Source organism: Alligator sinensis, unplaced genomic scaffold (assembly GCF_000455745.1).
Source record: "Alligator sinensis unplaced genomic scaffold, ASM45574v1 scaffold583_1, whole genome shotgun sequence".
NCBI classification, from domain to species: Eukaryota; Metazoa; Chordata; order Crocodylia; family Alligatoridae; genus Alligator; species Alligator sinensis.
The window spans coordinates 283,255-306,045 of NW_005841983.1; the positions used below are offsets into that span (position 1 = coordinate 283,255).

At 43.2% G+C, this 22,791-nt stretch overlaps 1 protein-coding gene across 2 annotated transcripts in view; it reads left to right on the forward strand.

Annotated features, from left to right (window-relative positions):
* The window catches only part of SH3KBP1 (SH3 domain containing kinase binding protein 1), a 343,403-nt gene that overhangs the window by 72,442 nt on the left and 248,170 nt on the right, over nt 1-22,791 (forward strand). For both annotated transcript variants that reach the window (XM_025201103.1, XM_025201104.1), the window contains exon 2: nt 12,635-12,758. In XM_025201103.1, coding sequence (XP_025056888.1) covers nt 12,650-12,758 — 109 coding nt within the window. In that variant the 5' untranslated portion in view covers nt 12,635-12,649. The remainder of the gene's footprint in view (nt 1-12,634; nt 12,759-22,791) is intronic.

Genomic DNA, 22,791 nt, shown 5'->3' on the forward strand with positions numbered 1-22,791 from the left:
CCTACAAAAAGCAGCACTCTAAGGCTGTCATCCTGCTGAGACCTAACTTTACACGTTTCCAGGATTCCCATTGAACTCTCTAGACCCATTCACAGTATGTAAAATTCATTTTGTGTGTGTATAAGGCTTTGTGAGATCAGGATATAAATTGGGCAGATGTCTTGAACTAATCCTGGTGCCAGGTCCTGAAAGTGAAATGCAGAACCCTGAGAGTTTAATGAGCTGTTGAGTGCCGTATTTTCTTGCATACTTCACCTCCCCGCGCCCCCCCCCCCCGACATGGACCTTAGTTTTGGGAAGGTGGGATGAGGAAAAGATTGTTTCAGAGTTATGGCTTTGTGGAGCAGGGACAGAGCCTAGCCTTCAGCTTGCTCACCCCCTCTTACTGGCTGTAGCAAAAGCTACCGTTTTAACCCTTTCACTGCTGACTTCTCACCAGCTCTTAGCTCAGGGTGGACAAAATATGGCCTGCAGGCTGCATCCGGCCTGCCAAGTACTTTAATCTGGCCCACGGCACCCACCAACTAACTGCACCCCGCCCAGCCAACAATACCCTATTTGCTACCTAGATTTTCCGATAGCAAATAATGCTGAAGAAGAAAGCTTTGCAAAGCACCCTAAATTGTGTGTGCTCCGGGACAAATGCGGAGACCAGAGAGCAGGCAGCCCAGGGCTGCCCACGCCATCTCCATGTGCTGTGGATCCCCTGCACTGAAACAACCTGCACCCCAGACAGCTACTCCCGATTTGGCTGGGGTTTAGCGTGCCTTGAGACAAGGGAGCAGGCAGCCCTGGGCTTGCTGCTCCCCTGTTGCAAGGCACACTAAGTCCCAGGCAGCTGCTCCGTGGCTGGCTGGGGCGCAACATTTCTCAGTGCAGGGGCTCTGTTGCGCTGAGGTACGCAGAGACAGGGGAGCAGCCAGACCAGGACTGCCTGCTCCCCTGTTTTGAGCTACACTGCACCCCAGCCAGCTGGGGAGCAGCTGCCTGGGGCACAGGGTGCCTCAGCAAAGGGCTCTGCAGCACGTGGAGATGAGAAAGCAGGCAGCCCGTCTCCATGTGCCACCCCCAAGCTGACTGGGCCACAGGGTGCTTCAGCATGGGGGTTGCCTGCCAGCTACCCCTCCACTGAGGCACCCTGTGCCCCAGTTGCCCCCTGCCCTCCCCTCCTCTGCAGCACATGGAACATCAGGACAATGTGTCCTGCTGCAAAGTGCAAGGGCAGGCGCGTGCACTGCAGCACAAAGTAGCAGCACAAATGTGTGCCGCTACTGTTTGTGCTGCTGCAAAATCATGCCCCTGGTTTTAGTGTTCCAGAGTTGTATTTATGATTCAATATGCTTGTAATGACCTGGTGTTGTTGAATTATGTTAATGAAAAAGCCACAAGCATGAATAAGGACAGGCAATTGTCACCCAGTCTATTGCAGCAGTTACAGGTAGAGAAAATAACCACAGAAGTTGTATCTCTTGAAGTAAACAGGGCGGTTTAGGAGTGAGAGACTGGTGAAGCATCCTGAACTCTTAAATGTTGCATACTTTCTGACAAAGTTTAAGATGTCTCTGATGCTTCTGTTGTCATCTTCTGGTAATGAGAATGCCTTGCATGGGCTCTCTCTCAGCTTCCTATGGTTCTCTATTCTTATTACTACCACCATATTTGGCTTCAAGCAATGTACAGGCTGTAGACTTTTGAATTGTGAAATGTCTCATTATTTTTTCATTTGCATCTGTTCTCCTCCTCCCCCTCCAATTTGCTATTTTTGTGCTTTTGTTTAAAAAAAACAAAACCCTTGTGACTGCACGTAGGTTAATTAAATTAACCCCCTCCCACCCAGAATGTAAGGAATCAGTTTTCTTTTTTTACAAGTAAAAACCTTAGATAAATGATCTTGCCATCTGTGACAGTAATTTGCCCACAGATTTGCATAGCTCCCTGTAGCTTTGAGAAATGAAAATGCCCTACTGTCTGGGACTTTTCGTTTCCAGAATGTGTTGTATTTGTAGCTGTGGAAGGCTTGCAGTGATTTACTGAAATGTTTGTAGTCAAGGTACACACTGAGGATGTGCTATTGGAAGAATCCATCGAGTAAAAACTTGAAACATTCATTTAGTAAAAAAAAAAAAAAAAGCAGAAGTGCCCTTAATCTGGGTTAGAATACTCTCACCAGTTAATATTAGGTTGTGCAGTTTTGTAGTTGGGGGGACGGCGGGGAGAAGCAGATTTTCTTTGTGTCTTTAACATTGTACGTTTTTGTGCCTACTAGCAAATATTAGCTGTGACTACAGCAGCAGAACTGATTTGACCATTTCCTTCTGCATTAAAGGAAATATTTTGATAGAAAGGAACTTCCATATTCAGGCATTGTAGGAAAAATACTGTTCCCTTTAACAATAATGACTGAGTAAATTCTGAAGCCAAAAGCCCAGCCTTTTAATATAGATCACAGTACAGAAATTGTAAGTATGACAAAACTTTTTTTCTTTGCAAACCACCAACTAGTTTTTTAACATAACATGCAAAATTTTCCAATTAAGCACAGACTATGTAGAAGTGCTATATCAGTATAAGTAGTGATTCTTGAAAGATTAAGAAAACATTAAAAACTGCATTTCAAAACTTTATCTTTTGCTTATGTCATCTTGAATGTCGCTGTACCTATCTAATAGGATACATTTCCAATGTGTATGTTAGCTCTTGGTTTATATTAGAGTGGCAATACTTGATAGTTTAGATTGAGATTAGCTTTTTGTCTTTTATAAGCCATTTTTTCTGTGTTCCAAAATTCACAAACTTATTAAAATTGTCTCTGACTTATGGAGGTCATAAGGAAAGGTTCATGGTATAAACCTACCTACCAGCTTCCTCTCCTCCTTCCAGCCTGCACCATGGGTGGACTCACTCCGCTGCTACCTGCACAAGCCAGAGCCTCTGCAGCCTCCACATTCTGGCCTGTTTGGGATGGGAGTAACTGGAGACCCCCTCTGGCAGGGCTGGAGGGAGCAGGGGGGTGCGGATCAGGAGTGAGGGGAACCAGCAGGGCTGTGGGGAGCTGTGGGTGGGGACTGAGGGGCACTGGCAGTGTCAGGGGGCTGTGGGTCAGGGGTGAGGGGCACCAGTTTGGCCCCGGGGGTGTGGGGGGCAATGGCAGGGTGAGGGGTGAGTGCAGCAGCAGGGATGGGGGGGCTGTAGGTTGGGACTGAGGGGCACAAGCATAGTGGGGGGGGCAAGGGACTATGGGTCGGGAGTGAGGGGGCAGCACCAGGAATGGGGCTGCAGGTTGGGAGTGAGGGGCACTGGCAGGACCCAGAGGCCTGTGGTTTGGGAGTGAGGTGTCCCCCTGACAGGTGTCCTCTTTTTTGGGACTTTGAAATCTGGTAACCCTACCTTGGGGGAAGCATTATTTTAAAAGTTGTTTGGGGTAGAACTAGATTTCTATCGGGGCGGGAGCCACGTTTGTGCACCAGAGAGTGCAGTTTGCATGTGTATAGTACAACTGTGGCTTGGTTCGAAGGCAGTGTGTTTGCAAGCAGTCTGACATCAAACGGATTTGGTTATTACACTCTGGTTATTGAACCTGGGCAGCGCCTATGAATAGTGAGTTTGAGTTCTTGGCTCTGCATCTTTTTGAGAATGGTATGCATACTAGCTGCTTTCTGCTTACCTTCTACGGGGACTTTTTGAGAGGGCAAGGACATTTTGCTTTAAAGGCAAAATTTCTGGTTTTAAGAACAAATATTTCAAAGTACTTCATAATCTACATGCATAATCTCAGTCTTTATTGAAAATTGCTTCAATTTGTCAAGGTTAGACTGGGAGTTTGTGGTTTTTCAGGCAGACATTCCTTGGACATAGCTTCCCTCCTAATAAGGACAGTTTATGCCCTAAAATCTTTGTGTGTAGAAAGGGGAGGGTGTCTTAAAAATCCTTATACTCCAAAGAGTCTGCATTAGAATTTATGGTGGAAACTTGAGGTCATTTGGGTGAGGAGTTCATAAGGCACTGCTCTTCCCCCTTAAAATGAGCTGCTAATACATTTTTCCTGCACTTTTTTTAGTGCATACCAAGAAATATGTAACATTGTGACCATTGTCAATTTTATGCTATGTTCTGGCCTAAGATCAGTTATTGAATGGAACCAAGGACTGATTTAGCAAGCTCTTGCACTCTATAACCAGAGGTGCTAAAGCTTTCAGAGAGGTCACATCTATGACAGCTGTTACTTCTTCAGAAATATCTTGATGAAAGGTGTGCATACTCTCTGATTAATGGATTGACCCCTGTCTGTGGAATATGAGGGTCATGAGCTTGAATTTCTTCATCTAGAGATGTTCTCTATATGCATTCTCTATATATCAGTATTCTGGCCCATTTTTTTTTCCTTGGGGACTGAGGAGTGGAAGGGACATCCTGGGTCATCAAGTACAGTAGTTTGCTGTCACGGGCAACCCTGTCACACAATCTCTATTTTGTGATCAGGGTCCACAATGGGATTGATCAGTGAATGTGTACAGACATTCACTTTCTCAGGAAAAACTGTCCCAGGATTGATTTAACCCTGGTTGTTCCCAGGTTATTATTCTCCAAGAGTGACCATTTTTGCAGTTGGAGAAAAATCATGAACATCTGTACACTTGTAGTTTCTACTGGGAGAGCAGCAACTATCTTTACCTGGCCAGTGTTCTTGAAGTACATATCACAAAGGAAGTTTAGCACGCTACACATGTACCTCAGCACCAAGGATCCTGGTTTCTCTGTTTAAAAATTGCAAATTCTCTGATAAAAAATTATGCACCTTCTTTGATTAAAAAACCCAAGCTCCATAATTAAAATGAAACACCACTGATATAGGTATCAGTTGAACATGGTGTTTAATTGATATACTTACAATTTAAAAGCAGTTTGGAAGCCTGCTAGTGCCTCATTCACTATAACAAAATACAGTAAAAGCCGTGTTATCCGGCACCTTATAAACCGGCATGCTCTATTAACTGGCATGTTGGCCTGTAAGGTAAAAGCGAAAATGGAAGTGCCCACCATGGCGCTTCCGGTTTCGCCGAGCCCCCACGGCCTGGGGCAGAGCAGCCTGTGCGGGGCCTTCCTCCCTATCCCCCAGCACACTGATGCAGTGGGAGGGGTGGCAACATGGCAGGAGGGGCAGAAGTACACTGGACGCGGTGGGAGAGGCAGTGGCCCGCAAAGATGCCTGTTTGGGCGGCCTCTCAGTTAACCAGCATATTTGGTTATCCGGCACCCCCATTCCCCATGGGTGCTGAATAACAAAGCTTTTGCTGTACATTCTAAATACCTATATGTTTTGGCATTTCATTCTGGGTTTTTTATTATGGCAAATCAGAGCTCCCCTTGCCCCCTTTGCTCACCAGGATGTGGGTCTAGCTGCGGCTGTCCCCTACCACTGCATTGTGGTGCTGAGCAGCTTTGACATGCCAGTGCCCTGCCCATGCCATTGCCCCTTACTCCCTCCCCACAGCCCTTTGCTGCCGTCCCCCGCCCCCCCTTGCCCTTCCGGTGGGGACCCTCAGCTGTTAGCACTATGGGACCAGGGACCCAGGTCTGCAGCCTCCTGACTTCCCCCCCAGCAGTGCCTGGGCCAGGGCTGCTGCCCATGGAAGGTGGCACAGCTGCAGCAGAGCAGAGCACGGAGGCCGGTTCCCCCTCCCCCATGGGCAACTTTGCTCAAGTGATGTCTGAGGTGAGAATGTGATGCAAGTTTCTCTTATGGTTTGAGCAACCCTGTTTATTTTCTGATTTTTGGTGCAGTTAAGAGTTTCTCCTAGCTCACTGATCTGGTAATGGCAGATCTAGGGATTCTACCTTCATTTAGAAAGGCCTCTAGGCTCTTTATATTATACTAAGAATCAGTCTAGTCTCTGGACCAAGCAACCAAAAATTGGGAGGGTACATAGGTGGCTAAAGGTTACCATAGTCTTTTCCTCTTGGGCTTCAAGGTCTGTGCTGATCTCCTGAGATATGCAGCACAGAATCTCACCCCTGGGTATTTTTGAATTTTAAGGACCTTACGATAAGATTTATTGCTGCAGGGGGAATTGACTTGACCTTCACTTTTTCCCCCTTTCCATTTTAGAAATTAACTGTTATTTCCTGTGTTCATTCCCTAATGGCTCTGCAAGTCCAGACTAATGGGATTAGGCCTCTAATTTAATGTTAGCATATGGATATGGTAGTGTCATAGAGCACTGAGGTGCCCTGCTCCCAAAGAGGGGGAACTGCTAGGGACGAAGCCCTAGCAGGGACTAAGGAGCCCAGCTGTGGGTTGCCAGGGTAACCAGAGAAGGTCAGCTGACCAGAAGGGGCAGGGCCTGGCTCCCTTATAAACCCTAGGGGCTGGGGCCAGAGGCAGTTCCCTGCCAGCAGCCATTGAGGAAGGAGTTCTCTGCCATAGAAGAGAGGAGACGCCTGCTGAAGGAGCAGCGCTTGACACTGCTGTGGGATGAAGAACCCCAGTAGGCTTGAGTGTGATTATAGCCGGGCAGCTTTTGTTTATGTTATATCCTCTTGTGTTGCTATTTGTTACACCGGTGGTTTGGGTGAGGCTACGAGGGGTTGGAGGAGGCCTCATAGGGGACCCACAGCAGAGTGGGGACCCCAGCACTAGTAAGGGTGCAGCATTCGGGGTGCACAGACCCCAGTCCCAGAGAGAGGGGCAGCTGAGAAGCCCCGGAGAGGGAGCATTGCCAAGAAGCCCTGGTGCAGGCGTGGTGAGCCCTGAGAGAGGGCGGCAGTATGGACGTGCACCCTGAGAGAGGGTGGCAGTATTGAGGAGCACCCTGAGAGGGGGCAGAAGCCCCAGAGAAGGGGGCAGTTGCCGAGAAGCCCCAGAGAGGACAAAAAGGGGCCAGATCATAACTAGGATGGAACATAACATCTATTCCATCGGCGAGGTGTGAACTGCGGTGTAGGGGAGGAAATGTAGCCGCAGATAGTGCCCCCTGGCAGCAGGGCAGTACAAGGGCAGCCTCCCGCTAATTAACACCAATTAATCAACAACAAGGCATGGCAGGCGAGTAGGCGGGGGGTTGCCCCAGGAACAGGTGTACAGGCCACGTTTAGGTCGGCCCAGAGCGGATACCTGTTACAGGTAGGTACATGGGAAATGTCTGAAGATCAGGAGTAACTTGGTCCAGTGAAGAGAAAAAAGCAACTAACCAGCAACCTAGAATGGGATTATGATGAGTGAGAGGTGGAAGTCATTTACCCCTGGATTCTCTTGGCTGAGGATAGGATCCTGGGGAAAGATTTCCTCTGGAAAACATTGGAAAAATAGATGCAATCTTGAAGTATTCAGTTATTGAAATAAGAGACTTCCTATACTCTCCTAAATAACTCTGAAGGATTCCTTAGAATCGAAACCAAACGCTAGTTGTTAGTCATGGAACTGATACTTTTTGCATATTAGAAAATAGAAAAATAGAAAATTAGGGTTGGAAGGGACCTCAGGAGGTCATCTAGTCCAGCCTCCTGCTCAAAGCAGGACTGTCTCCAACGAGATCTTATAGCAAAGGCTTTGTGTAGCTGGGTCTTAAAAACCTCAAGGATGAAAATTCTACAACCTCTCTAAGTAACCTGTTCCAGTGTTTTACTACCTTCCTAGTGAGAGAGTTTTTCCTAATATCTACCCTGACCTTCCCTCGTTGCAGCATGATCAAGGGAAGGTATTGCAAAGGAAATCATATAAATGAATGTAACATGAAAGTGGCATTAGTCTTTACCTTTTTCATCATTTGATTTAACAAACTAGGAAGATCCTCCTTTGGAAGATGCCCTTTCACTTATATCAGTTATCTCTTGCAAGAGTACCATCAGCAGTCAGGATTTTTGGAGTCGCCTGTGGCTTGATTTCACAGGGCAATAGAGTTGAGCCTCTGGCTAGGTACAAACATTACACTTATTGCACGTTAAGCATGCAGAAAGCACTTCACAGCTGTAACAGAACAGATGTTCACCGCACATAAAGGCCTTTTAAAATAGCAGATTCTACTCTAAGTTAACTCTGGATGGATGTTGTATGAGACTAAAGCACTTTAGGTTAGAGCGTTTTACTGAATGTTTGTATCACATCCCATTGTGAGTCAAGGTAGGTTACATGCCCCCAGCATCCCAGGGGCTCCTCACTGAGTGGCTTGCTAGTTTCGGCTGGTGCTCATTTGCATTTGCGAGCACAGGCCCAGCCCTCTCCTCCCCCCAGCTGTCACAGAGAGGAGGCAGAACAGGCACCATCTCCTCTCTGTGTGGCCAGGTTGGGGGTGGGGAAAAAGACCCCTAATGCTGTATAGGGCCCCCTGACACTTCTAGTTCATGTCTTGGGAAGGAGGTTGTGGTCCAGATTTGTGCAGCATAGGTGCTCTGTTCCCCCACTCCCAGTTCCCGGTGCAGTGAAAAGCTGGGCCAGGCAGCCCTGTGCTGCAGGTCATAGCCATGCAGACCTCCCCCTGATTGCTGACTGGGGGCTCTAGGAGACTAGCTAGGTCTCAGCAGCACCCCCAGTTCCTGGCACAGCAAAAAGCCAGGATGGGCAGCTCTATGTTGCAGCTAGTGGCTGCAGCTGTCAAGAGGGGGGAGGGGAGGGAGCCCCCATGCCACAAGGACCTGGCTTGGTCACCCCTAAAACCTAACCCAGCAATCTGGAGGGCCTGTGTGGCACAGGGTCTCCCTCCTTACCTGCCCCAGTCTCTTGACAGCTATAGCCAGGAGCTGCAATATGGGGTTGCCCAGCTTTTCACTGCACTGGGAACTGGGGGTGGGGGATTAGAACCCCCTTACTGCATGGACCCAACCCACCCCAACCCCAGTCGGAGGGGTGGAGGATGGGACGTGGCACTGGGGGCTCCTTCCCCTTCTTGCTTTCCCTCCCCAGCAGCTGCTGATAGTTGCCAGCTGGCATGGGGACAAGGCTGGGAAGAAAGATGGCTCCAGCAGCCTCTTGGGAGGTGTGCAAGAGCACCCCCAGCCTCCTTGCCTCAGCCAGTGCAGGCAGGCTACGGGCCAGTCTACCCCAAACAGCGAATGTAAAGTGCTACAGAATGTTTCCACCAGGGGCTTTTTGAATGTCTGTACTTAGCCTCTAGCATTTCTGAATTTGCTGCCCCCTGGTGGCAGAAGCTATTTGGGAAGGTCATAAAAATAGATCTAAATTGGCTGTTGTGGCTGCAGAAATTAAAACATAAAGATAGTGGGATGATAAACTCCTGATGGGATGAGGAAGGGTATTTACTGGCTGATAGAAGATGAATTGAACTAGACACAAGTTAATATGAATGAAGAAGAGGTAAATAACTTTGCCCAAATGGACCAAGAGGAATCTTGATAAGACGGCACACCCCCCACTCCAACTTGTGGCTGGGAGATATGAGCAGAACATGTCTCTAAATTGCTCTGTCAATGGGAATAGCTGTGTTTCTGATAATGGACTTTTTTAGTATACGTTTGATAAATGCCACCACTCCCTTCCTTTGGTTGCTAAAAAGGAAAGGAAGCTTGCTTGCTTTCTTTTCTTCCACCCAGAGTACAAGAATTGTGTGTGGGATTTGTTTTGCAGCACTGGTTTATCTAGCTTCTGGTGGTTTGTCAGTTTAAGACTATTTTTTGGGGTGGGGGCATGGTAATCTGATGAGCGGTGGTGGCAGTCCTAGGATATACTGCATTCATTTTGAACACTAGGTTTTCTCAGCCACCTGTAAAGTAGTGAATTCAGTTTTTCAAGTCATATTCTGCAGAAACTGTTTGGCTTAGTCCTTCTCCCACCCATTTATTCAAGAAAGAAAGGTTTCATTTTTGTTGTTTGTCGCTGTAGAAGTTGATATTTCAGGTCTTTTGATGTGGAAAACATTTAGTTTCATGTTGACATGGAAACTTGAAAAATTCACTTACAAATAATGCATAGGAAATTCCCTCTGGTAATGTGGGGTCTTCAGAAGGCTAGTTCTCTGAGGTCCTGCTTGAGGGAGATTAATATTTTGACATACTAGGTCTTTCCATTTCAGTTGCCTCTGCCAGAATATTAAATGAACACAGAATCTGTCACTTACTGTTGCAAACTGAACTTCGAGCTGGCATACTTCAAAATGCAACAAAGAGGTTTATAATGGCTTTGAACTCTTAGGTTTAAAAAAATATCCATGTAATAATCCATTTACTAACCTGGCATATTCTTTATAAAATAATTTTACCTCCTTTATGTAAGCATGTATTATTTGTGGACTATCCTGTATCTGACTTTTGAATCAGATGGACGGAGGTGGAACACAACAAAACTTCCTTTAATAACTGATATATTACAATCAGTGGTGATGATGATTCCTGGGGTAAATTGGGTCTCAGTTGCTTTTTTTATTTGTGTGATTTCATTGAAATAACTAGGTTAAATATTGACAGTTTGAGGGAAGTAGCTGTTAATAAAATTTATATCCACCAACCGAATACTCGGATATATGGTAAATGACTTTGTGCAAGTATACAAGAATGTTTGCATTAGGTTGATTCATCTTTTGAGGGAAGCTCAGAAAGCTTTGATAGCTCTTTTTTCAAAGTAACAACATAACTAATTCAATTTTAGTAGCAAAGTACTTTGCAAATTAAAGTATTATTTCGAAATCCTTGTTTTGCTTGCTTTTAATGCTAAATAAGTCTTTACAATTTGCAGCAGAAATCTACTTCCTGTTATTTTACAAGTTTTCATGATGAATATTCTAGATATTAAGCTTGGTTATATCTTCTGGATCATGCATGCATACACAGGACATCATGCCATGAAGCATTCATGGAGCCTGCCACTAAGGGTGTGCACACGCTTGCTCAGTAACTCTTTCTTCTGCTTTTTAAAGATCCAGTACTGGTGCAACTTTCAGACTTATTAGATAATGATAAAATGTTATGTTTAATAGCATTTAGTTGGCCATAGGCTTGCATCTATACCTACCAAAGCCCTTTAAAAATATTAGGAGATATAGGTTTACTAATGAGATTACTGAATTTTTGGAATCTAAAACTGTTTCAATAAATGCAGGTGAATTTAGATGTATGTTTAGAATTTATTCCAGAAACATTGAGGCTATGGAGGAAGGCTGAATTAATAGCCTGAGGACTTGGGAGACACGGGTGTTCAGTTTTCTTCTCCTTTGCTGATTTCCTATGTTGTCCTACAGCCAGTCACTAAGTTTCTCTGGGTATTTCTGTGTCACAGTGCAATGCTGTGCAGAGATGCTTAGGTTAGCTGTGAACAAGGTAGCTTTGGTACTGGATGCGGGATATACCCTGCTTCTCAGCACAAGTAGTTAGCCCCTGTAGGGTTCTGTGCTAATCTGACCGTGCTGCTTCTGGGACCTAAACTAGCTTGTTTAGAGTTAGCTTAGGTTTTTCTGCACAGCTTTGCTTTGTGCTGTGCAGGCATATCCTCTGTTTCTTCAGTTCCCTACTTGGAAAATGTATATAATGGTACTTCTTTACTTCACAGGGGTGCTGTGAGGACGAAGTATAGTAAAAGAATACAAGGTGTTCAAAAAAACTATGGAATGAGGGGCAGACAAGTAATTAAGCTGATAAATTTTAAGGTTTGCAGACAAGGTTTTTTTAATATTTTTGAGTACATAACCACTATGAACATTTCTTTGTAGTAATATACCAAGGGCAGGTTTATATCAGTGAAAGCTTACTTCTCTCATATTTGTTGCAGACTGTGAAAATGACCAATGCATTAACATATTTTGCAACTGATAAAGTGTTATTAGTATTAACCAGAATGACGACTTCCCCTGAAGTCCTTTGCCAGTATTAGTAGTGTTTGTCATATTTTCCTATTTTTTAAAATTATTTTCACTTCCCCCAACTGGTGTCCTGAAATGTCCACAGAAACAACAAGGAGAAATTGGTTTGTCAGCCTTTACAAAGGGAAACTAACGCCAGCTGTGCACAGTGTTATCTAAAGCACAATTAGTAAAATGGAAAACTGGATGATTTTTATTTCTGGCAGTCATTCAGTTATAGTAATTTTAAGTGTGCCTTGTAATAGGGAAAGTAGGGTTTTTAGGCAGAAGTGTAATCTGGTGAAAACCTGTTTTAAAGCAGGGAATTTATTAGCTTTATTGGATTTTTTCCCCCCCTTTGTGACATTTTCACTTGTAAATAGGTCCAGGAGTTAGGGTATGCTATACATACATCTACTACCAATATAGTAGCCTAAACTGAAGCATCATCTTTATTATGAAAAGGGTAGGGTTATATAAAAGCTTTAGCTGATACAGTCTTGAATTACCACTATACAATGCATCTTTAAACTATTTTTAGCTCTGGAAACCATTTGAAAACTTGTCTAGTTGTAGTCAGTGGAATGACAATAACCTGTTATCACCTGAACTGTATAGTAGTAAGAGAATAACTGCCTTCTGTGGAGCAGAGTAAGAAATAACCCAAATTATCGCATCATACTGTAGGAACAACTCTTTTCTTTTTATTTATATTTTTAAATCAAATCTAGCTGGCAACCTGGGGGAGTGATCAGTGATTTTTTTTTTTCCAATCCGGGGTATCTGAGACTTAAATTACCCTGTATAACATTGTATAAGTTCTCTCACCGTTTTCTTTTCTTCTCTCCATACAGGAAATAAAGAAGGACATGAAGAAAGAAAGTCTTGCCAACAAACCACCAGAAAAGCCTATCAATGAAGTTTCCAATGGAAGCCCTTTATTGTTGTCTGAGACAATTATTAGAACCAACAAAAAAGGTACAGTACATGAAAGTATAAACTCTCTGGTTAAATTCATCTGTGTCTTGCGGACATTTAAGAGAATGATAGATAATCCTATATTGTTTTCAATATTAAAGGTTTAATTTTATACAACTGCTAATGGGTAGCAGTAATATTGGAAAGATACAAATCTGTCTTTAGACTGGCGTACAGGTGACTGCAGTATGTCTGATTTTTATTTTCATTTTACAGAAACACTGCTACTTTCTTCCCAAAGACATCTTAATTAAGAAAGCTAAATGGGTGGATTGCTATAGTTTATGGAAGTGAAAAACTGACAGCTAGAAGCCAGCATAGTGCTTCTACACAGTGCTGTCAGGATGCTTCAGCCTGAATGCATCTCTTTTTCCATGTTCTCTCCAAACAGAAGCTGAGTTGCAATAGTGAGTTTTGCGACAAAGGCTGTTTTCCACCCTGTTGGGCAGGTGTGAAAGGTTTCTGGAGGAAGACCTGAAGGCAAAGTATTATCAGGATGTCCGTGCATGTGTGAACCATGTCAGGTATCCAGATTATAGCCATATTGGTCTAGACGAAAAAGCAATCAGGACTTGTAATAGGGATAATATCTTTTATTAGATCAACAAGATTTTTGCAAAAAAAATTATTTAATTGCAAGCTTTTGGGCACATACATCCTTCATCAGGCGTTGGAAAAAAGATTGTAAAAGTTCTCCTGGGTAGAAATGAAAGTTCATGCTTCATAGGATTTCACAGAGGAGTCAGTAGATGGAAAACGTAGGGCAGTTGGTTCATAGCTGGTATGAAGTCTCTCACCTCCTGTGAGGGTGTGTGATGGTGCAGATTACCTTGAAACAAAGGCAGGAGCAGGTTTGGGGTTCGCAGCCTACAGCCTGTAAAGAGATATTAATTAGGCCTACAAAAGTAGGCCTAGTTAACATCTCTTTACAGGCTGTAGGCTGGATGCTGGTGAAAGCCAGGATGCTGGTGACATTTGGCTGTTTGTGTATGTGCATGTGTGTGTGTTGGGAGGGAGCTGTCAGCAACTGGTGGCAGGGGAAGTGGCAACTGGTAGTAATCAGCAGTGAGAGGAAGTGGTGACGGGGAAGAAGCAGCACTAAGAGCTAGCAGCAGCTGAGTCACAAACGGTGGCCCACCTTGCAACGAGAGTGCCTTAATTCAGCTTGCTGTTGCTAAAAGGTTGCAGCTGAATTGTAAGGGGGCCACAAGAATATCTGACTTGACCATAGTGGGGTATAAGCCCCATATGTTTGGGAAACACTGCTCCTTAGAATTGCCATCTTCTAGGCTAGACTAATTGGTTTTCCTCTCAGATTCTCCCAGTCCAGCTCAATTTTTCCAAGGCTGATTTCTAGATACCTTTGTGAGCGACTAAAACAAATTTTTGGGATGAAGAGTTAAATTACGGTTTAGAGCAGGGGTGTCAAACTCATCCCACACCCTGGCCAGAGCTGGATGACAGGATTCCTTGCTGGTCAGATCTGGAAATGGTGGTTTGAGTGTCAATCTTGGTGGAGGCCTTGGGTTATCTTAGCTGTTGCTCGCCCCATGCTGCCGACACAATTGCCAACAGGGCTCCATGCCTCAGATTTTGGCAGCAAGCCGTACCCCTGAATTCCCGGCCCCTTCAGAAGTTGCACAGGCTGGATGACAGGGTTCCATGGGGTGCATGTTTGCCACCCCTGGACTAGAATAATAATAAAAGCAAAATACATTTTCCCTCCAATAAATAATGGCACAGATTCTGCCTTTGATTATGTTTGCATGGCTTCTTGCTGGTTTGATGGAAGAAGGACCACCTAGGTCTGCATTTATTCATTAGTGTTTACAGGACAAATTCTTTTCTCCTCCTTATTTCCAAAGTGGTCTGTTATAATTTTTAAGTGTCTTATGATGTAATAGACATAAAAAACCCTAGAACTCTTGGTTCCAAAATGATACCTTTTATTAGACCAACTGGAAAATGGCAAGAAAATTGTCCTTTTCTGCAAGCTTTCGGGATCAAAGAGCTACTCAACACAGCTCACAAAGACACTCTCATGGACCCAGAGGGACAGACTTACATCTTCAGCTCCCTCTGTGCAAAAATAAAGTTTATTTCCTACCTATGGGGACTTTTTACCATCTTGTACCATCTACACTTTTCCCAAAGCCTGACGAAGGGACTTTGATCCTGAAAGCCTGCAGAAAAGGACAATTTTTTTGCTATTTTCCAGTTGGTCTAATAAAAGGTATCATTTTGGAACCAAGAGTTCTAGTTTTTTGTCTCAGACCAACACGGCTACCAAGTACACCCCTGAAACATTATGATGTAATATTCACTTTTGTGAATAATGATACAAATTTATGGGTTTGGAACTGTATATGGTATAACCTCATAAATCTGGTGTGCTTGGAACCAAGCACCTGCCAGAAATTTGAAAATGACGGATTTTTGAAACTGGCATGGTAGATAGTTGGGGAACAGGGGGAGCAGCGGCTGCACATGGGGTGGTGAATAACAGGGTGGTGAATAGTGTGTCCGGGGGCAGGGGGAAGGAAGCAGTGGCTGGTCCCAGAGCGGCAGGGCGAAGTGCTGGATTTTTGATAATTCTGGATTTTTGATATCTGGATTTATGAGGTTATACTGTGTAACACTCCACATATAACATTTTTCTCTTAACAAGCATGCTGGTTGAACATTGGTATTTGAAGTGGCAAAATGACTAGTGGTCTGAGCTCTATTTGAAAAACTTATTTCACTGCAGGCAAGTGGAAAACTTTCACTTAAAATTGAACAAATATCTATCCATCATACTTCGAGCAATAAACTTTTAAATGTGAGCAAAGACTAAACCAGTACAGTTTCAGTTTCGCGAGTAGGCAAGTCATCTTCTTGACTTTGAAGGCAGCTGTGCACAGTGCTGCTAATTGTGGGACATCACTTTCCCAGGCAACAGCAGAATTTATACAGAACATTAATATTCAATGGTGCCATACAAAACTCTCTAGGAAGTTGTAAAATGTTCAGAACTTCCTTTCATATTCTTTCTACTGCTATATGGGAAACCTGTGAGCTGTAATAGAGGCAGGGATACATGACAAAAAAAAATGACTTGGAGACTGGTAGAGTAGCAAAGGTCTCCTCCTCCCTCTCCCCATGGTGGTTTAGATGCATTGGGGGTTGAAGAAGCGTTTTTGCTTTCACTGCATAACAAGATGGAGCTTCAAATTTACCAAATACTGGGTTAGGCAAGCTGATATCAAAGTTGTAGCCATAGTATCATCCACTTGCTGCATTTGGGTGTGGCGACAGGGCTTCTTAACAGGGTAGTGTAGACCTGGATTTCATTGGTAGGGATTACTGCTTCATGTTTTCTGTATAGTGGCGGATTTAGAGTTAGTGGGGCCCTGTGCGCAGCTTGATTTTTCGGGGCCTTCGTTTGGGACCCAGCCAAGAAAAGAACATTTTTTTTTAATCTTCTCCCCCACCCTTTCATTCTTTTTTTCTTCATCCTCCTCAGATTTGTCCTGCATTTTGGGGGCCTCTGTTCTTGGGGCCCTGTGCCACCGCATGGTTTGTTTCATGGTAAATCCGCCACCTCCTCTATAGCAGAGTTGTAGTAAATTTTTCAAACTGCTTTTTTTTTTTTCCCCCCTCTGCTACCAGACAGGTCAGCTCCTGCTCTCTCTAGTGGTACAGAGCTAAGAGAAAGAGGAAAATGTGGGAGAAAAAAGTAGTGCCAACAAGCCTCTTCTCTTAGGAGCAGGTTATGAAGAAAACTTTGTTGAAGAGAAGTGTTAAGCAAATGGTTATCACATGAAATAGTAACAAAGAGACAGCTGTGAATGGGAAGGGGAGAGATAATAGAGTACATTGATTTTCATAGGAAAAGAATTGAAATATTTAATTGGGTTATGTGGTCTTTGTTCCACATTTCTTTGTTTTATTTGAGTTAGTTTTTTCACTTTTTTGTTGTGAGTATAGTTTTCTAAACCTGCCTGATGCTGCTTAGAGATGATAGAATATTTTTCCTATACCGATATTGAAATGAGGTAGTTAGACCATTCCTAAAATGTCTTCATTTCTTAGGCATGGACTAGTTTTTGGGGGCAAACAGTGTTGGCAAAAGCTGTGTTTCCTTCCACCTCCCCCAATGTAGCCATGCTTGCCTAGTGTAAAACGTAGCTATTATAGGACCATTTATATTAGTGTAAGGTTCTTTATACTGGAAGATTATTTCACTTTCCTAGTTTGTTTACCAATATAGGCACTTTTATACTGATATAACAACATCTACATTTATGAGCATTTTGCTGCTTAATTATCCTGGTAGAGTTAAGAAGGCCACACTTTTAGTACTGATAAGGCCTTAGTTTCTGAACAGTGGCCCCTTAGACTTCTCAGTAAATATGAGCAACTGGCTTGTGCCTCAACAGTGGAAAGACACCAGATACAGTCACCTCTTGGCAAATGTCTGGTAAGCGTGACTTTAAGAGGAAATAGTTAAATAAATCTTTGAGATACCTCTGACTAGTTGAGAATAGATTCTTGAACAATAATATTAATAATAACAACAAAAAGCTCTTCCTTTTTCTTTTGCTATATTAGGCCTTGTTGTTTTCTCATATTTACGGAAACTAAGGGGTATGTTTCATCTGGTAATGAAGCTAGTGTAAAACTGAAACGCCTCTTATAAATAGTTTAGCCTCTTCAAATGCTCGGTTGGTGGGATTGTTTCAGATTGCAGGAGTGCTTGGAATCAATCAAGTGCCTCCAATATGCCTACCCATATTATTAATTTTCTTTTCCTGCTTAATGCAGGCTGTAACTTTTTTATAAGGTTGTTTGTTACAGATCACTTCCACAGTTTTATTCGGCCCTCTGTTGTATAAATAAAGAGGAGTTAGCAGACCTGTTTCTTTGGTGCTACTTTTATTTCTTTTATGCTACTTTTTCCATTTACTTTTTCTCACTGAATATTCTCAACAGACTTAATATGTTTTCTGCTGGCCTATCTTCTATTGTCCACAAGATACCATGTACTAGAAATGATTGGTTTAGTGGAAATAATTCAGAAAGCTAGTTTGCATTTCTTTAAAAAAACCCTGTGAAGCAGGTTAATAATTCTAAGGGTTGCCTTTTCTACAGTGCTTAAGGAGTATGGGATAGGGTTGCAAATCAAGATTAATAGGTTCAGTTTCCAGGTCTGCCATAGAAATTAAGTGAGACTATGGGCAGCATGCTTAAACTGGCCCAAGTGTTCACATGACTCCTGTTTTGTGGTGCTTAGATTTAGATACCTGGGCAGGACCTTGCTTTTATTCAGGAGTGCTAAGCACCTTGTTGCCCCTTTACTTTGCCTTAAGTTAGCTTTACAAAATAATTAATTACTTCTAAAATTTAGGTCTCTGTGCCTCAGCTTCTGCTTCTGTCAGTTGGATGGTTTCTTCCTAATACTTAATATATTCTTTATGCCATGAGTGTCTAACTCACCTGCCTCTGCAGGCCAGAGACGGGGAGCTTCGTGGACCAGATCTATATCCAGTGGCAGGATGAGTGGCAGCTCATCCCAAATGACTGACACACATTGCCAGCTGGGCTCTGTGCCCCAAATTTCAGTGGTGAGGCCTACCCTTGCTTGCCCTGCTCCTAAACCTGTGGCCCCATGCTGAGCCTCTCGGTCCTACAGACTGAATCTAGCTCATGGACTTTAAGTTTGCCATTTCTGTATCACTGAAGGGCTCTGGTGCTTCCATTAGCTCCTGGGCACAGGAGTCCACTTCCGCGGAGTGGGTTGCAGAATCAGGGCTGCAGACTTTATGTGGGAGGACAGTTAAGCTGTGATGACTGTGTGTATTTAAAAAAAAAAAAAAAAAAGATTGGGGGAATTATACATCATTTTGCCAGATGTATTTGTTTTTATACAGCATGTAGATTAGTCCTTGTTAAGGTTATCCAAGCCAGAAAATCTGGAATAGCTCATCATGTTTTACATGTTCTTAACTAGAGCCAAATGTCATAGGGAAGGAAACATTTCCTACTTCTCCTAAGAATGATTTGTTTTACCTTCTATTTTACAGTTTAGATTTTTAAAAAAAAGAAGAGAATGAGTACCTATTCTAAAAAGGAGCTCTTTTTGAAAGAGGTGAAGATGATGTATAGAATGGCTTATCTTCTTATATATATTTTATGGGGAAAAACCTAATATAGATGGTCCCTAGAATTTAGATTGAGTATTTTTTCTACATTTTAGCAATGTGTAAAGACTAGACCAAATGTTTTATAATGTGAATGTTGCTTTTTGTGATTCTAATATAGCCTCTGAAGTTATTTTTGTACTAGAAAATGCTGTCTTTTTTAAAAGACTGGGTAATCAAGACTGAATTAGCACATTAACACAATAGTATTTTATGAGTGTGTGTGTGTGTTAATTTACACCCTTAATAAAGGCTGCATTTTATGATGAACATAGGAAGTGAATTACTGAGGATAAGCCTTAGGGGCAAACTTTACAGGAGTCCATTTAAAAAAAATTTGGAGCAGGTAATAAACTGGGACTAATGAATGTAGCCTTGTAGTAATGTGTTCTGATGTGATTTCTGTCCCTCAGATATTGGGCAGTTACTGTTTTTCCTTCTTAGCTTTGAAGAAGAATATGATTCAGAACTGTGGCTTTATTTCAGGAAGTCAGAGGAGGTTAATCTGTCACGTTGCTGAATCATCTTTCAGATCTTCTCCACATACAGGTTTCACTGTTCTTGTAAATATTTCCATCTCTACAGCAGGGCTGTTCAACTGTAAAGCGTCTGGGCTGCACACTGTGGGCCACATGCCACAGGGCTGCATGCCCAGCAAGCTCCTGGGACCCACACCATGCACAATTTCCCTGCCGTGCAAATATTACTGCCATGCAGGCAAGCTCCTAGCTCCCCTCCCGCTGCTCCATCAGCAGCACAATCATCCCCCCCACTTCCACACCACTGGTATGGGTGGGCAAGCCACGAGCCCACACCCCACCTCTCCCTCCCCTGCCTCTGCCTCTGCCTCTGCCATGACACCCCTTCCCCACTGCCAGTGCTGCTGTGTGGGCAGCACACTTACTGGGCCCCCTCTGGCCATGCTTCCCTGCCCTAGAAACCCTGGCTGCCACTGCGGCAGCAGAAGTAATGGGGGTTGCGGCAGGCAGTTGGGAGCATCCAGCCTGCGGACTGCCAGTTGGACAGTCCTGCTCTAGAGGAACAGCATGTAGCAATCTGACAGTTCTTTTAGGATCTAAATCAGCTGATTGTCTTCTGGTGTATATTCAAGAAAATGCACATAAGAATCAACTTCTCAATCTGTTGATGTTCAAGTGTGGCATGCATTGTGTGACAAAGACCCAAAATGTGAGTCATGAAGTAATCACACAGAACTCTTAATATGTGGTAGACTTCCTTCTTTCAGAATAAGCACTTCTTTAGTTCCAATATAAATAATTTTCAACAGTAAAAGGGTGAGGATATTTAACTAGTGAGGTATGTCACTAGTTTTGGGACTAAAAATATTAACAAGCTTTCAAATGAAGGACATTTGAGGGAGTGTGAAATCTTTCACTTATATAGAATGGTTGGGTTATCCCTTGTAGATTTCCATTTATATGTTTAGATAAAAGGTTGGCTGTGGTGCACAGTAGGCAGACTGATCTCACTGCCGTTCTTGTGCTGCAAAATAAGTATAGTTTTACTTTTTGTACAGTTACTCATTCTGTAATGTGATTCCCTTAAACTTGTTTATTCTATAGGAATTCTTGTTTTGTCTGGAATTAAAGAAGAAAATGCTTTCCTGGCCAGGATGGAAATGATAATGCATACCTTCTTTTGTGCAGCTCTTTCTTTTTACCAAGTTTTGCTCTTTGTTTCTTTTCTAAATATTTATTTAAAATCTAAATCCTTGTTTGTGCTTCAGTGCTTCACTGAAGCCTTATTCACTTTCATGGTCTCCCTCGTGGCTCTCCAGAACACTAGAATTAAAATAATTTTATGTCCTGCAGCAATTCTGTTACTACTTCCCGGTATCATTTTCCCAAGGTCTTCTCCCTTCTTATCCTTGGGGCCCACAGTCTGTTCTTTCCAAGAGAATCTTAATGCTTCTAGCAAAATGTACAGATGCCAAACTTCGACTACATATGGGCAGATTCTGTTTCTGTGTTGTACAATACAGGAGAGTCGGAACTGCTAGATACTACTGAAGGAGACCAGTGGCCCATCTAATACAGAATTCAGTTTCTGACACTGACTTTGATTTTACACTGTACTAAGTACTGTAAGTACTGTATCAAGATCATTGTCTCTGACAGTGGCTTCAGAGAAAGCTTCAAGAAATCCTGAAGGGTGTAATTGTGCAATAACTCGTATAGTGTGGAAATTTTCTTTCTAGGAACTTCTGTCCCTTGTTTTTTAACCTATCTAATGTTATTGTAGATATTACTTTTATCCATTTGTGTTCTGGAATCATACTAAGATGTTGATCTCAATAGTATGTTGTAGCACAGGTTAATTAGTATGTCTTTTTTGTTGGTTGGAAGTGTGATGATAGGCTGTGAGAGATCTTGAAAGTGAAGACAAATAACTTACGTAATATAGACGGGAGTAGCTAGGGGAAGAGGGTGTGGTGAAAGATCTTTGAGATGATTAAATGATGCCCTAGGACAATGTTCTTTGCAACAATATTCTGAATGAGCATAAGCAGGAAAAGGATGCATGTGACAAGGTCGCAAAGAAACATATTGCAGTAACTTAGATGATGAGAGATTGAACAAGAGGTTGTGCTTTATGGATGGATGTAAAAGATAGTATCTTAGAAATGTTGATGCAGAAAGAACCTGCAAGAATTAAGCATAGTTTGGATGCAAGAACTTGAAGGTGAAGATGATGCCCAGGGTTATGGGCCTGAGTAACAGGTAGGAAAGGAGGAACAGTTAATATCCATCTTGAGGAGACAGGCATCAACTTAAAAGTTGAAGACACTGTCTAAGATTTCCATTTGGCCAAGAGGAGACGGATGTAGAGTAGAGAAGTATATGTTTAGTCATCTGCATATAGAGATGGTAGTTGAGTTCAGGTTTATAGATGAGGCCATCCTGAGATGGATTTGTATAGGATGGCTGGCAGAAGGATGATCCTGCCTCTTGTGTGGGGCTGGAGTAGATGACCTTTGGAGGGCCCTTCCAGCCCTACTTCTCTGTGATTCTGTGGTTACCTTGCTACCAATCGTAAGTATTTATGTGGCCCCATTTCTAAAGGCTTCATAACCTTACACGTACTTATCTTCACAATGAGGTAGGGAAGGGATGGGATAATGAGGCATCCAGGCTCTCTCTCTTAAAAAGTTACCCTAGGCATCTCGAAGCCAGGAATTGAACCTAGGTACCTTAACAATGAACTGTACTTCCTGTCAGATGCCTGCCACTCTTATCTAAGGATCCCACTTTGGTGATTTAAAGATTATTGAAAATATCTAATGTCATGTTTCCTTTAAGAAAAACTAAATTTGCACCCTGGCAAGCAACCTTTTTCTAACGAGTATGGATAAAAAACACCACATGGTCCTTGGTTCTTTTTCAAAACTTGTTTTCAAGACAAAGCCTAACTACCTGGATAATACAGGTTTCCCTCGCCAACCACAGGGGTTAGGTTCCAGAAAGTTCCCATCCATGGTTGGCAAAACCGTGGTTGGTAAAACTAAAGGCTTATGGGAAAAATGGGGTTAGGGACTTGAATACTGTACAGTATTCAAATATTATACAAGCCTAAGTCTGTCTGTCTGTCCGTCCATAATGCTTTATTCACACTGTGATTGGCTGATGGAAACAGCCAATCAGAGTGCTCCAAGCATGGGGGAGTGCTGCCATGATTCTGAAGTTGTGCCAAGGACCAGACAGAGGGTGGGGGAGCCGAGGCCAGCAGCGCCTTGCTCCTTGGAGGCAGAAGGGTGTGACAGGGACTGGAGCACCACCATAATGGGGGGGAAGGGGGACAGTGCTGGCCTTAGCAGCCACCCCCCCACACCA